The sequence below is a fragment of the Salvelinus fontinalis genome, chromosome 6 (genome assembly GCF_029448725.1).
Source record: "Salvelinus fontinalis isolate EN_2023a chromosome 6, ASM2944872v1, whole genome shotgun sequence".
Classification (NCBI taxonomy): Eukaryota; Metazoa; Chordata; class Actinopteri; order Salmoniformes; family Salmonidae; genus Salvelinus; species Salvelinus fontinalis.
The window spans coordinates 38,750,028-38,765,125 of record NC_074670.1 but is presented as its reverse complement, the minus strand read 5'-3'; the positions used below and the strand labels follow the sequence as shown (position 1 = coordinate 38,765,125).

Here is a 15,098-nt window from a genome sequence, read left to right as displayed (position 1 = left end):
TATGAAATAAGTACGTAATTATTGTGTTCTTTGTTCACTCAGGTTCCCATTGTCTAATATTAGGTTTTGGTTGAAGATCTGATAATATTCAGTGTAAAAAAAATATGCAAAAGTAGAGAATTAAAAAGGGGCAAATACTTTTTCACAGCACTGTATGTTTGTTTGTTTGACTGTATGTAAGGTGGATATGTGAACAGTATTGCAGATGCGCGTGAGTTTCTTTTGCTCGTATTGTATCCCCATCAGTGTCTTTTCTCCAAAATTGGATGAAAGTGCAATAGTTTATTCTTCTACAACCCTCTGTCCTCGCTTGCCACTTACACAAATTAAAACATTGCTGGCCCTTTAATTAATATTTTTATAACTAAGTTTCAATCATTCTGAGATTATATTTAAAGTGAAGGGATAAAGGACTAATGAGTCTGAGTTGTACATACAGTTTACTGTTCATTAAATTAATTTATTGCAGATGTCAGGGACGGATTTCCTTTTTTAAACCAATGTAAAAGTGCCAATGTTGAAGGAATGGCTTTGGTCCCTGAAAATGTGGCCAAAATGCAGGTCTTTGCTGTTTCTCGATTTGTATTTTAAAGAACCTCAGGCTTGGGAATAAAATGGCACTTTGAATGGTCTGTAAACTATCTGTGTTTGAGTTGAAAGAAAAGTTAATAATGTATTTCTTTAAAATTATTTGTCATTTTCAAGTGTATTGATTAAAAAAAGAATTTGAACCATTGTCTCTAATACTTTCTTTATTCAGTGTGTTTTGGGTAAGTTTGTTGTCTCCTCTTTGGATAGCATAAAGTTGTCGCGTATGTGTGAGAGTGTGATGTCTGATCCATTGCATGCAGAAGTTGCAGAACCTAATGAGCACAATTTGTTGAAAAGACGTTTCAACTGATTTTGCTTACTGAGAAGAGTTCCCCTTTTTGATGTAGCTTGAAAAAAACATAGAGGTGCAACCTGCAATTGAACTTCCATTTTTAGAATTTTAAATTAATGATATATACGGGTATATAATAATAATCCATGGATTATTGAAGAATATAACATATTGTCTCATGAGCTTAGGTCAATTGTCATACTCCACCAGAACTGAAAATATAAGCTGTTTTACTCCAATGTTTGTAAACAATGTAATTTGAAACGAAAGCTGTATAGCCTCAACTTGTTAATTCTATAATTTTGACGTCATGGATGGTCAGTCCTTGCATCCATAGCTCTGTATATGAATGTGAGAGTGGTTGCGTTTGGTTACAGTGGTTACATACAGCAGCAGGACGGGCCTTATTGTTAGAACTGCAGATTCACCCTTTTATCGTAAACAACTTATAATTTTCCCGAGATATAATTAATCAATAAAATATAAAACAAATACATATACATTTAAAAATATATATTAACTTGTGAAACAAACAAAGTTCAGTATGAACTTCAAGGGCACCACCTATGGACTACCCGGACACAAGGGAGTGTCGGAATTTCCGGTGACGTCACTGCGTCTCAATATCCATAATGGGTCTGCAGCTGTCTGGAGAGCAACAATAACAAGAGAAGCTCAGCGATAAAACGAGTTATTGTCTCGTCTCTGACACCTTTGCTAGCCCCAACTTCACATCATTCTGTCACCAACACTCTTGGTGAATTAACTCTGGCCTCCGCTTCCTCCGACTCGGAAACCGGCGGAGCGTCGCCGCCACCGCTGAAGAAATACCGAGCTTCGGTGGCGGAGGGAGCAGGGGGGCTTGGGGCTGCAATTGGGTCAGCGGCCCTGTCTACAGTTGTGGGGATTTTAACTTTTCCCAATTCACCCGTTGCTCCTATCATTCGATTCAATCCGCACAGTGTAGCCCACATCAACATTAATAACATGCAGGCCAACGGGGCAGGGCAGGGTCAAGATTCGGAGCTGTCCTGCCTAAACAACAGTGCGCAAAACGGAGAGTCGTCCTCCGCCGGGGAAGCTCACACTAACGTTAATGGACTGTCCACAACAAACAATGGGAACTCTGTCAGTAACAACGACGGTATCCCAGCCCCAGCAGCATCTAACAACACCGTGTCTTCGGATGCAAACTCCGTGAAAAAGAAGAAATGTCTTTCTCAGTCAGAGGAAGATGTCATTAGACTTATAGGGCAACATTTACACGATTTAGGACTTAAGTAAGTAACGTTAGCTAACGTTCGCTTCCTAGCTAGCTGTCAGCTGATGCTAAATCATGTCCTTCATAACAAACGCGAATAAAGCAAGTCACCATGTTGACAGCGACTAGTTCGGTGAGATAAACAGAGGGGGTTTGTAGAGGTAAATGGAATACAGCACGGGTCCTTTAGAAAATTGAGGGAGAAAGATGGCCCATTATTGCACAATTTAGCTCGTCTTGGTAGGAAGCTAGCTAACGTTAACTGTTACTTTGGGGTCCAGAAATGGGACTTCATGAAATGACAAGAACATGCAGTTTTCTCGTTAAGTTACCTAAAGAAACAACACTTCCCTAATCATCAGCCATATGCATACTTATATATTTTTAAGTGTAATTAAAAATATACTCATAATGATATTACTCTTGGGAGTTGCCAAGACCATGGAAACGGTCAAATCCTATCCATAATGCTTTGAGAATGTTTGGTTACTCGATAGTATTTGCATGTCAATCAAGCCACAAGGCCACGTGAAATCGATCTGTTTTCGTTAAGAATTTTGAAAATTGAACGGTCACAACATTTGCCTCCAACGTTAAAGATATGTCTACATATTTGATACAGCACAAGTCGAATTGTTTAGGACTTTGGCAAGTCATTGATAAAGATACAATGATCAGGCATTGTGATGTTATACTTGACCAAGTAATAAGTTAGTAAACATGATTCAAATTAATTACTTTTTTATAACTTGGTCAGGACTCTGACAAAATAAGAAATGTAACAAATATTTGTGTTGAATATATGTACATAAAATAATGCTATTTGCAAATACTTTGTATTTCTCCTTTGCAAGTTCTCACCCTCCCCCTCTCATCTACAGTCAGACAGTGGACCTGTTGATGCAGGAGTCTGGCTGCAGACTGGAGCATCCCTCTGCCACAAAGTTCCGCAACCATGTGGTGGAAGGAGAGTGGGACAAGGTGATGAAACCATTTTAGATGTTTTTATTTTTAATCATCTAACCTTAAAGGTACACAACACATCTATTCTACTTGTTGACTTATTTTATAAATTTCTCTCAAACTTTTTAAACAACAATTTTGCTTATTAAGTTGAAATGTACAGTAGTTAGAAAACAGAAAATAACCTGTGTCTATTTTTTTGTTTGAATATAGGCTGAAAGTGACCTGAATGAGCTAAAAGCATTGATGCATTCTCCAAGTGCTATTGTGGTAAGCCCAACAGTGCTACAGTTAATCACAGAGTGATTGGTGCATTTTGAGGTCGGTTTTGATTATATATAAAATTAAAATAAACGTTTAAATTCTTGTTTTTTAACATTAAATGCATAAATGCTGTACCACAGAATAAAACAATGAATTACTGCTTATCACTTATTAACCATAATCTATACACATTTAATAAAATATTTCAGTTGTTTTGTATGTTACGTTTGTTTTAGGCCTATTTGATTGCTATTATTTCATTCCACGTCATCATCTCATCTCTATAGAGCTGATGCTTATGCTGTCTGACAAAATCACTATTTTAGTAGTTCTTCACAGTAATAAATAAGGCATACTTTTATGACTGCTACCAACTATCAATCTTAGATTATGTATTTACAGATAACGATACCACACAAAGCAACTGCTCTCTATCCCTATTGATTGTGTGTTCTTCTGTCTCTTGATTATGGTCATTGTAGGTAATTACCATGTTTTCTGCCCCAAACTATGTAGAATATTGGCCTGTTGGAAAATCCCTACTACATTGTGCAGTTCGTAGTAGGATGTGTGGGCTACATTTTCTTCATAGACAACCATTTTGAAATGTTTTAAGATGCATGTGCTTAACTCATAATGCACTCATTTTCCTCCCCTGTCTGTCTTATTTTCTCCTCTATAGCGGATGAAGTTCCTGCTCCTGCAGCAGAAGTACCTGGAGTATCTGGAGGATGCCAAGGTCCTGGAGGCGCTGCAGGTCCTGAGAGCTGAGCTCACTCCCCTCAAGTACAACACAGAGCGCATCCACATCCTGAGCGGGTAGCTACCTCTGATCAACAGTCCTAATGCCCTACCACACCCTAAAGAAATGGCCTAGATCACTGAGATATAGCTAAGCCTTTTTTGAAATTGAAACCGCTGTCACTTGTAGTGCCTTTTAAAACTAATTTGATCCACGTCCATTGCAATGTGACAACTAACTATTCCATCAGTGAGGAGTGTTTGTGTTGGAGTACAGCCAAATCCTCATTCAGTATGGTCGATAGTATGGATTTGTTAAAGGCAAATTTTTTTGCTCTTTGAATTTTAGCTGATTTTCAGTTAGACAGGGAATCCCATTATTCTAGCTGACTGTCTCCGTGGTGCTGGTGGCAAGTCCTGCAGGGCAGCCTAATACTGATGTCATCTATTTCCAAGGTACCTGATGTGCAGCCATGCAGAGGACCTGAGAGCAAAGGCAGAGTGGGAGGGCAAAGGCACTGCCTCCCGCACTAAACTCCTGGACAAGTTACAGAGTGAGTGCCATCTTACACGCACATCTCACACACGCACATCTCACACACACGCACATCTCACACACACGCACATCTCACACACACGCACACACACACACACACACACACACACACACACACACACACACACACACACACACACACACACCACATCCTCCCATTCAGCCTTCCCCCCCTGGTTTTAAGATGAGTGCACCTTTATTATCAAATTAATTCCTCTTGTTGTGTTCTGAGAATATGAAATATACTTACCGAGGGAGAGAGGGAAATGTATAACGTTTACATTCTGTCTGGATATGTTATTGTTAGCCATCAGGGATCCTATGGGAGGAGAAAAGACACAGTCTGGTACGAGTCAACATGACAGCCGTGAGTTGGGAAGGAGTGAGCACTTTGGGGCAGAGGTCAGGTCAGATGAAGTGAGGAAGAACGGATATCACTAAGGTTCTGTCTAGCAACCGCGATGCATTGGCTGTTCAGATGTGTAGGAGACTCAGCATAGGAGAAAGGGTTCAATATCAGTGCTTATGTGAAAATGTTTGGTTTGAGCTTTATTAAGCGTCCGTGAGTTTTAATAGGTTCATGTAGAACCTAACACTCTCCAGATTAGAAACAGAATTGATGGTCTTTAAACACATATTTTGTTCCTCTTCTTTTCCGAGTGACATTTTAAGAAGAGACTTTCTTTTAAACAATGTATCTCTCTCCCTCTATCTTTGTTCCCCTCATTCCTATCTTATCACACTGTGCCTCATTCCCTCCCTTGTCCTGTCTGCAGCGTACCTGCCTCCCTCTGTGATGCTGCCTCCGCGCCGGCTGCAGACCCTGCTGAGGCAGGCTGTGGAGCTGCAGAGAGAGCGTTGCCTCTACCACAACACCAAACTGGACAGTGGCCTGGACTCTGTGTCCCTCCTCCTGGACCACGCCTGCAGCCGGTAAGGCTCTTCACTCTTCACATATTTGTCTGTCCTTTCTGTGTTCATTCCCTTAATTTGGCTGTCAAAATTGCCTTGCGTTAGACCGTAGCTGTAATGGTCTTACTTCCCAGTAATAGTTTGTTTTGCTTCTATTGTGGTTATGTCACAAGATTGTATGTATAGATCATATGTATTCACGTGCCATTGACTAATGTTTGTTTTCTGACGGTCACATTTTCTAACTGGGTAGGAAATTAAGTGCTTCCTTTAAACCAATGCTAAAACCTTACCGCATTGTCATTATCTGCCCTGGTTTAAAAATATATACACTGCTCCAAAAAATAAAGGGAACACTTAAACAACACAATGTAACTCCGTCAATCACACTTCTGTGAAATCAAACTGTCACTTAGGAAGCAACACTGATTGACAATACATTTCACATGCTGTTGTGCAAATGGAATAGACAACAGGTGGAAATTATAGGCAATTAGCAAGACACCCCCAATAAAGGAGTGGTTCTGCAGGTGGTGACCACAGACCACTTCTCAGTTCCTATGCTTCCTGGCTGATGTTTTGGTCACTTTTGAATGCTGGCGGTGCTTTCACTCTAGTGGTAGCATGAGACGGAGTCTACAACCCACACAAGTGGCTCAGGTAGTGCAGCTCATCCAGGATGGCACATCAATGCGAGCTGTGGCAAGAAGGTTTGCTGTGTCTGTCAGCGTAGTGTCCAGAGCATGGAGGCGCTACCAGGAGACAGGCCAGTACATCAGGAGACGTGGAGGAGGCCGTTGGAGGGCAACAACCCAGCAGCAGGACCGCTACCTCCACCTTTGTGCAAGGAGGAGCAGGAGGAGCACTGCCAGAGCCCTGCAAAATGACCTCCAGCATGCCACAAATGTGCATGTGTCTGCTCAAACGGTCAGAAACAGACTCCATGAGGGTGGTAATGAGGGACCGACATCCACAGGTGGGGGTTGTGCTTACAGCCCAACACCGTGCAGGACGTTTGGCATTTGCCAGAGAACACCAAGATTGGCACATTCGCCACTGGCGCCTTGTGCTCTTCACAGATGAAAGCAGGTTCACACTGAGCACATTTGACAGATGTGACAGAGTCTGGAGACGCCGTGGAGAACGTTCTGCTGCCTGCAACATACTCCAGCATGACCGGTTTGGCGGTGGGTCAGTCATGGTGTGGGGTGGCATTTCTTTGGGGGGCCGCGCAGCCCTCCATGTGCTCGCCAGAGGTAGCCGGACTGCCATTAGGTACCGAGATGAGATCCTCGGACCCCTTGTGAGACCATATGCTGGTGCGGTTGGCCCTGGGTTCCTCCTAATGCTAGACCTCATCCCTCAGGAGACCATCCGCCACCTCATCAGGAGCATGCCCTGGCGTTGTAGGGAGGTCATACAGGCACGTGGAGGCCACACACACACTACTGAGCCTCATTTTGACTTGTTTTAAGGACATTACATCAAAGTTGGATCAGCCTGTAGTGTGGTTTTCCACTTTAATTTTGAGTGTGACTCCAAATCCAGACCTTCATGGGTTGATACATTTGATTTCCATTGATAATTTTTGTGTAATTTTGTTGTCAGCACATTCAACTATGTAAAGAAAAAAGTATTTAATAAGAAAATTTCATTCATTCAGATCTAGGATGTGTTATTTTAGTGTTCCCTTTATTTTTTTGAGCAGTGTATATTAGGTACCCACACTAGCTGGGTAGAACGTTCAGGGTGATAAGGTCTATTCCTGGAATTAACAAAACCTTATTCTCTCCTATATATTCTCTCCTATATGTCCCCTCTCCCTGACGTCTGAGTGTTGTTATCTACAGGAAACAGTTCCCTTGCTACACCCAGCAGATCCTCACCGAACACTGCAATGAAGTGTGGTTCTGCAAGTTCTCCAATGACGGCACCAAACTGGCCACGGGATCCAAAGACACCACAGTCATCGTGTGGCATGTCAACACAGTAGGAACCTTTCTCATTACAGATGAACCATTATCACGCTGATAAGTGTATCAGGTTTTAGTAAACAGAGCATATAAGAGAGGGGGGTTTCAAAGGGGTGGCGGAGGCGGGAAGATGTGAACTTTGGGGGAAATTATTAGCTGAGGTCATAACTGTGCTGCTGATTGACAGGAGAGTCACCAGTTGAAGCTGATGAAGACTCTAGAGGGCCACGCCTACGGTGTCTCATACCTGGCCTGGAGCCCTGATGACACTTACTTGATTGCCTGTGGCCCCGATGACTGCTCAGAGCTGTGGCTGTGGAATGTACAGGTAACGTTGGATTTACTTTTTACCCAGAAAGCTTGCTGTTGGAAAGATCAAAAGTCCTCTACAAAGTTCTATTCGTCAATGATTGTGTTGCGGGTAAATTAGAGATGACTTCCACATCTCACTCTCACCAGGATGAAAATGGTAGTTGTTATTGTCATGTTATTACTAGGCATTAAAAAAGTTTAAAGGTTTTAAAAAAAGTCCTCCCTGCTTACTCACCCATGTCTCTTGTCATTGGCCAGACGGGTGAGTTGCGGACAAAAATGAGCCAATCACACGAGGACAGTCTGACCAGTGTGGCTTGGAATCCAGACGGCAAACGCTTCGTCACCGGAGGCCAGAGGGGCCAATTCTACCAGTGTGTGAGTGTCTTCCATCAGGGTGTGACCTGTCTGTCTCAGCATAAGGGCAGATTGAGCTATTGTGTGTGTTGGGACGAATCAGTGCATTTAGGTTGATATAACCTTATCCCCAGGATCTGGATGGTAACCTGCTGGACTCGTGGGAAGGAGTAAGGGTTCAGTGCCTGTGGTGCCTGGGTGACGCTCGGACCGTCCTGGCATCAGACACACACCAGCGTATCCGTGGTTACAACTTTGAGGACCTTACGGACAGAAACATGTGAGTTAGTCCCATCCATTGTCATATCTAATCATTGTTTCTATATGCACGAGGCCCATCCTGTGCTTATACAAGTTCTGTGTTTGTGCTGCACTTCCACAGAGTCCAGGAGGACCATCCAATCATGTCTTTCACAGTTTCAAAGAACGGGAGGTTAGCTCTGCTGAATGTGGCTACTCAGGTGAGTGGTTTGGCTTTTCTTTGGGGGGGGGGGGGGTTGGTTTTGTTTGGTCAGGATTATGTCGAGCTGTCTGAGAGTACACCGGTCAATATTCTGTCTGTCTGTAGGGTGTGCACCTGTGGGACCTACATGACCGGGTGCTGGTGAGGAAGTATCAGGGTGTGACACAGGGATTCTACACCATCCACTCCTGCTTTGGAGGACACAACGAAGACTTCATCGCCAGTGGGAGTGAGGGTAAGGCCACGTCCTCTTCTAGTCGATGTGTCCAAATTATGCTTTGACATTACTTTCAGTATTATTTGTTAACCTGTCAGTATAACCACACTAACTCACTCACACACCAGGGCTGTTTATTAGCTCATGCAACGGAAAATGTTTTCAAACAGTTTGCAAAGGAAAATTAACATTTATTTTTGTACGGCCAGGTAGTCCCTTCCTGTTTGTCTGTTTTCTTCCATTTGTTGCCTAATGAACATGACCCAGGATAAGGTAGAGGCGAATGTTTAACACTCGCATGGTCTGGTTTATACTGTGTGTCCTCCATCTACAGATCACAAAGTGTACATCTGGCACAGGCGTAGTGAGCTGCCCATCGCAGAGTTGACAGGTCATTCACGTACAGTGAACTGTGTGAGCTGGAATCCTGTAGTGCCCGGTCTCCTGGCCAGCGCCTCAGACGACGGCACCGTCCGAATCTGGGGGCCCGCCCCTTTCCTTGATGTCCAGGACGCTGAGGGGCTAAACGGTACGGATTTATTTGACTGGTCATCATACTTTAACTAGTGGCCTAGAGCCCTCTTTATATCTGCCATATGTTTTTGGGTTCAGTGTCTATTATTACCATAGCCTCTACACTGTAATTATGAGACAAAGTGGTGTAAAATACAATTTGAAAGGTTTTTAAGTCTATTGTGTAGGGGTGGACCAAGAAGTTAAGGTAATATACATGCAAGTGCTCTTCTATAATTAACTCTACATACGGCATTGTTGGGAGATTTGGAAAGCCATAATCAATTAACAGTATAATTGTACTTTGGGTAAAAATGTATATCTTTAACATACAATCTGTAGATCCTATAGGATTAGACAGGTTCAGAATTTATGTGATACAGCACAGTTGAAAAATATATGGCACATGGAAATCATACGAGGGCAGTTTACGGAGATAGGTGGGATGGACTGAGAGTAGCTGAGGGGGGGGTTTTAAAGCTCATGTTCTATAATAGTTATGACTGACAACGTAATGTATAAATAAGTACTATTCTATATAGATGTAATGCATATAAAAAATATCATTCTTTTATTCTTGCTATGTAACTACTGTAAAAAAGAAGAAAGAAAAAAAAGAAGTGGCATCTATGTAAAACGTGTGTAGACTACATGTAACAAGAAAATAAAAAAAACTGTAAGAACAACGTTTATTTTTGTCATCCGAAGAAGGGGATGGGCAAAAATAAATGTTCAAAAAATAAGCAATAAATGAAAATGCTGTTCTGTTTCTCTCTCTCTCCCTGAAAGAATGTTGTAGCATGGACAGCTGATGATGACCTTGGAGCAGAAGACACTACTTCTCGAATCCAGGAGAAAAACACTAAACTCTAACGAATGAAGCAGAGAAACTATTGCGTTTTGGCAGCTGCTTTCTGAAGGTTTGGCTCTGGTCTGGGGCTGTGCTCCAGCGGCAGGTGATAACGTCACACACACGGAGATGTCAGACAAATCACTTAAATTAACTGATTACCAAGCAGCCACCTTGACTGACCTCCCACCTCCTCTTACCTGTGTGGCTCACAGTGTCTGATGTCTGTTGCACCTCCTGTGTTCAGCCAGGCCCCATCCTCTTTCGTCTTGGAGCTAACCCCAGGACTGCCACCTTTCACCTGCCTCGTCGAGAGTTTATTATTTATTATTGATAGTATTATTTATTGTCATGATTAGTACGTTGATATATAGAGAGAGGGCTGTAGTGGTGGAGAGTGGTAAGGGTATATACAGTGCTGTGAAAAAGTATTTGCCCCTTTTTAATTCTCTACTTTTGCATATTTTTGATACTAAATGTTATCAGATCTTCAACCAAAACCGAATATTAGATAAAGGGAACCTGAGTGAACAAATAACTCAACAATTACATACTCATTTCATAACCAAAGTTATGCAACACCCAATTCCCCTGTGTGAAAAATTAATTGCACCCTTACACTCAGTAACTGGTTATGCCACCTTTAGCTACAATGACTCGAACCAAACGCTTCCTGTAGTTGTTGATCACTCTCTCATGTCGCTGTGGAGGAATTTTGGCCCACTCTTCCATGCAGAACTGCTTTAACTCGGCGACATTTGTAGGTTTTGCCACAACATCTCAATTGGGATTAGGTCTGGACTTTGACTAGGCCATTCCAAAACTTCAAATTTGTTGCTTTTTAGCCATTTTCATGTAGACTTGATTGTGTGTTTTGGATCATGTTTTGCTGCATGACCCAGCTTCGTTTCAGCTTCAGCTCACGGACGGATAGCCTGACAATCTCCTGTAGAATTCTCTGATACAGAGCAGAATTCATGGTTTGTTCTATTAAGGCAAGTCACCCAGGTCCTGAGGCAGCAAAGCATCCCCAAACTATCACACTACCACCATCATACTTAAGGTTTTTATTGTGGAATGCAGTGTTTGGTTTTCGCCAGGCGTAATGGGACACATGTCATCATAAAAGTTATACTTTTGAATCATCTGTCCATAGAACGTTCTTCCAAGAGTCTTAATGAAAGTCCATATGCATTTTGGCAAACTTGAGTCAACTTTGTGAATAAGGGTCCCGTTATGTCTAGCGAAAACCAAACACCACAGTAAGAAACTCATACCAACGGTCAAGCATGGTGCCGGTAGTGGGATGGTTTGGGGATGCTTTGCTGCCTTAGGAGCTGGACGACTTGCCTTAATAGAAGGAACCATGATTTCTGCTCTGTATCAGAGAATTCTACAGGAGAATATCAGGCCATCAGTCTGTGAGCTGAAGCGCAGCTGGGTCATGCAGCAAGACAATGATCCTAAACACCCAATCAAGTCTACATGAAAATGGTTAAAAAGTAACACATTTTATGTTTTGGAATGGATTAGTCAAAGTCCAGACCTAATCCCAATTGAGATGTTGTGGCAGGACTTGACAAAAGCAGTTCATGCTTGAAAATCCCAAAATATCGCTGAGTTAAAGCAGTTCTGCATGCAAGAGTGGGCCAAAATTCCTCCACGGCAATGTGAGAGACTGATCAATAACTACAGGAAGCATTTGGTTGCAGTCATTGCATCTAAAGGTGGCACAACCAGTTAAAGAGTGTAAAGGGGGCAATTACTTTTTCACACAAGGTAATTGGGTGTTGCATAACTTTGTTAATAATGTTTTTTGTAAACTCGGGTTCCCTTTATCTAATATTGGGTTTTGATTGAAGATCTGATAACATTCAGTATCAAAAATATGCCAAAATCAGGAAGGGGGCAAATACTTTTCACGGCACTGTATATCTATGTTGTTCTTCCAACAGGAAAGTCATTTTTTATTGGTTTATTCATTGCCTCTAATAAACCTCAATGTATATCAGATTGGGGTTTTCACACGGTGAAATAATGACGTATTTGGTTCACCTCAAACTTTTAGCTATTTTTAAATGACAGGCATTTTAACTGAATTGGATGGATATAAAATCCACAAATCTAAGTGAATCTTGGAGATGCTTATATGGTTATGATTATTACGTTTGTTTAGTGTTTTTTAACACACTAAAATACCCTTTTAAATTGGATGTAGCTTTGTTTCCCCAAAGGATGGGATGGTGAGATTGATGTGCATGTTGCTTAGGCCTCACTGCTGCCAGAAGAAACCATTTTGACCACCTGTGGTTCATAGCTAAATAGCATTTGATTATATGGTGGCTATGCTCTTACTCTTCAGAGTCCATGCTAGACCTAGTGAAGCACGTGCTGAGGCTAACTTTCTAATGGGAATGTTTAGGAGGTTATAAACTGAGCAAAAAAAGAAACGTCTCACTGTCAACTGCGTTTATTTTCAGCAAACTTAACATGTGTAAATATTTGTATGAACATAACAAGATTCAACAACTGAGACATAAACTGAACAAGTTCCACAGACATGTGACTAACAGAAATTGAATAATGTGTCCCTGATCAAAGGGGGGGTCAAAATCAAAAGTAACAGTCAGTATCTGGTGTGGCCACCAGCTGCATTAAGTACTACAGTCCATCTTCTCATGGACTGCACCAGATTTGCCACTTATTTCTGTAAGATGGTACCCCACTCTTCCACAAAGGCACCTGCAAGTTCCCGGACATTTCTGGGGGGAATGGCCCTAGCCCTCACCCTCCGATCCAACAGGTCCCAGACGTGCTCAATGGGATTGAGATCCGGGCTCTTCACTGGCCATGGCAGAACACTGACATTCCTGTCTTGCAGGAAATTACGCACAGAACGAGCAGTATGGCATTGTTATGCTGGAGGGCGATGTCAGAATGAGCCTGCAGGAAGTGTACCACATGAGGGAGGAGGATGTCTTCCCTGTAACGCACAGCATTGAGATTGCCTGCAATGACAACAAGCTCAGTCCGATGATGTTGTGACACACCGCCCCAGACCATGATGGACCCTCCACCTCCAAATCGATCCTACTCCAGAGTACAGGCCTCGGTGTAACGCTCATTCCTTCAACGATAAACGCGAGTCCGACCACCACCGCTGGTGAGACAAAACAGTGACTCGTCAGTGAAGAGCACTTTTTGCCAGTCCAGCGACGGTGGGTTTGTGCCCATAGGCAACGTTGTTGCCGGTGATGTCTGGTGAGGACCTGCCTTACAACAGGCCTACAAGCCCCCAGTCCAGCCTCTCTCAGCCTATTGTGGACAGTCTGAGCACTGATAGAGGGATTGTGCATTCCTGGTGTAACTCGGGCAGTTGTTGTTGCCATCCTGTACCTGTTCCGCAGGTGTGATGTTCGGATGTACCGATCCTGTGCAGGTGTTGTTACACGTGGTCTGCCACTGCGAGGACGATCAACTGTCCGTCCTACCTCCCTGTAGCGCTGACTTAGGCGTCTCACAGTGCGGACATTGCAGTTCATTGCCCTGCCCACATCTGCAGTCCTCATGCCTCCTTGCAGCATGCCTAAGGCACGTTCACGCAGATGAGCAGGGACCCTGGGCATCTTTCTTTTGGTGTTTTTCCAGAGTCAGTATAAAGGCCTCTTTAGTGTCCTAAGTTTTCATAACTGACCTTAATTTCCTACTGTCTGTAAGCTGTTAGTGTCTTAATGACCGCTCCACAGGTGCATGTTCATTAATTGTTTATGGTTCATTGAACAAGCATGGGAAAGTGTTTAAACCCTTTACAATGAAGATCTGTAAAGTTATTTGGATTTTTACTAATTATCTTTGAAAGACCGGGTCCTGAGAAAGGGACGTTTCTTTTTTTGCTGAGTTTAGTTGTGGAGAGGGAATTGCTTAAACTTGCTGTATCACCCTTAACAGCAATGGGGTTAACTGGGTTTTCCTTGACTTGATCTGATTTGTGTCCACCATTGTGCTGTTTTCATTTTACCTCCATTTCCCTCATCTTTATCGCTTACATTTTTGGTGTATCCTCTTTTTTTCTCTAGCTGTGGTGAAATTAGCATTTATTTGCTGCTTTGTTTGTTTTTCCTTTTCCTGATTTATGTATTCAATACAGGCTGACATAAAATGTCTTTGAAAAAACTTGCTTATCTGTTTATGGCGTTACTATAGTTTATTTGTTTCCCTGTACTATCATTGGCCTCTTCAAACATTTAACATGTGTGTATCAGATAATTCTGAACATGTACAAATTGTTCCTGTTGGACAGTCAAGCAAAATAAGCTTTTTTGATGTGTTATGGCATGTATAATGAGATCGTGTAAGAACAGCGTATAGGCTAAGCATTTTTCTGTGACAGATCTCCCCTGCATCAGGCGAGCGCCTGCCCACAGGTCATTACAGCCACCACCAGCTTGTTCTATTACAGAAGACTGATCGATATAAAAATATGTATACACACCTCAGTACAGGTCGAACACGAAAACAATCACAGATGTGTTCTAGGTTCAGCTTATGCAAGTTGTTCTTTTGAGACGTACCTTATTTTGGGGCTTCTTATTTCCTTCTTGCTGTAAATGCTTGGCGAGGTGAGAAGCCATTATTAGGTTTGTTTGTTAGCAGCTAGGTTCGGACGAATCCGTTTTGCATTTAAGTGTTATTACAAAAAGTGATTGTACTGTTATGTAACGTTGTGTAGGAGAAGTTATGTATGCATATTTTCAATAAAGCATTCAGGGTTTTAAGACCGTGAGTGATGGCTTTAATGATTGGCAGCTTACAAGAAACAGTCACGGAAATGAT

At 42.4% G+C, this 15,098-nt stretch overlaps 1 protein-coding gene across 2 annotated transcripts; it reads left to right on the top strand.

Moving 5' to 3' along the window:
* The first annotated feature begins 1,482 nt into the window (after positions 1 to 1,482).
* On the top strand, positions 1,483 to 15,042 carry LOC129857802 (WD repeat-containing protein 26-like). 2 transcript variants are annotated; one of them, XM_055926387.1, is made up of 14 exons: positions 1,483 to 2,163; positions 3,026 to 3,125; positions 3,321 to 3,377; positions 4,054 to 4,190; positions 4,569 to 4,666; positions 5,445 to 5,601; positions 7,431 to 7,569; positions 7,741 to 7,881; positions 8,124 to 8,243; positions 8,357 to 8,502; positions 8,605 to 8,683; positions 8,791 to 8,920; positions 9,237 to 9,431; positions 10,215 to 15,042. In XM_055926387.1, the coding sequence occupies exons 1-14, from the start codon at positions 1,871 to 1,873 to the stop codon at positions 10,286 to 10,288; spliced, it is 1,866 nt and encodes a 621-aa protein (XP_055782362.1). In that variant the 5' UTR covers positions 1,483 to 1,870; the 3' UTR covers positions 10,289 to 15,042. The 2 variants fall into 2 exon arrangements, with proteins under 2 accessions (XP_055782362.1, XP_055782363.1); XM_055926388.1 differs by having other exon boundaries at positions 10,205 to 15,042.
* Positions 15,043 to 15,098: the final 56 nt, after the last annotated feature.

What these genes read in the sequence shown, in the direction of transcription:
- LOC129857802 (XM_055926387.1), top strand. Translation starts at nt 1,871, where the DNA reads ATGCAGGCCAACGGGGCAGGGCAGGGTCAAGATTCGGAGCTGTCCTGC. An exon ending in ATTCTCCAAGTGCTATTGTG is followed by an intron (nt 3,378 to 4,053) that starts GTAAGCCCAACA and finishes TCTCCTCTATAG; the next exon opens with CGGATGAAGTTCCTGCTCCT. An exon ending in TGCTGAATGTGGCTACTCAG is followed by an intron (nt 8,684 to 8,790) that starts GTGAGTGGTTTG and finishes GTCTGTCTGTAG; the next exon opens with GGTGTGCACCTGTGGGACCT.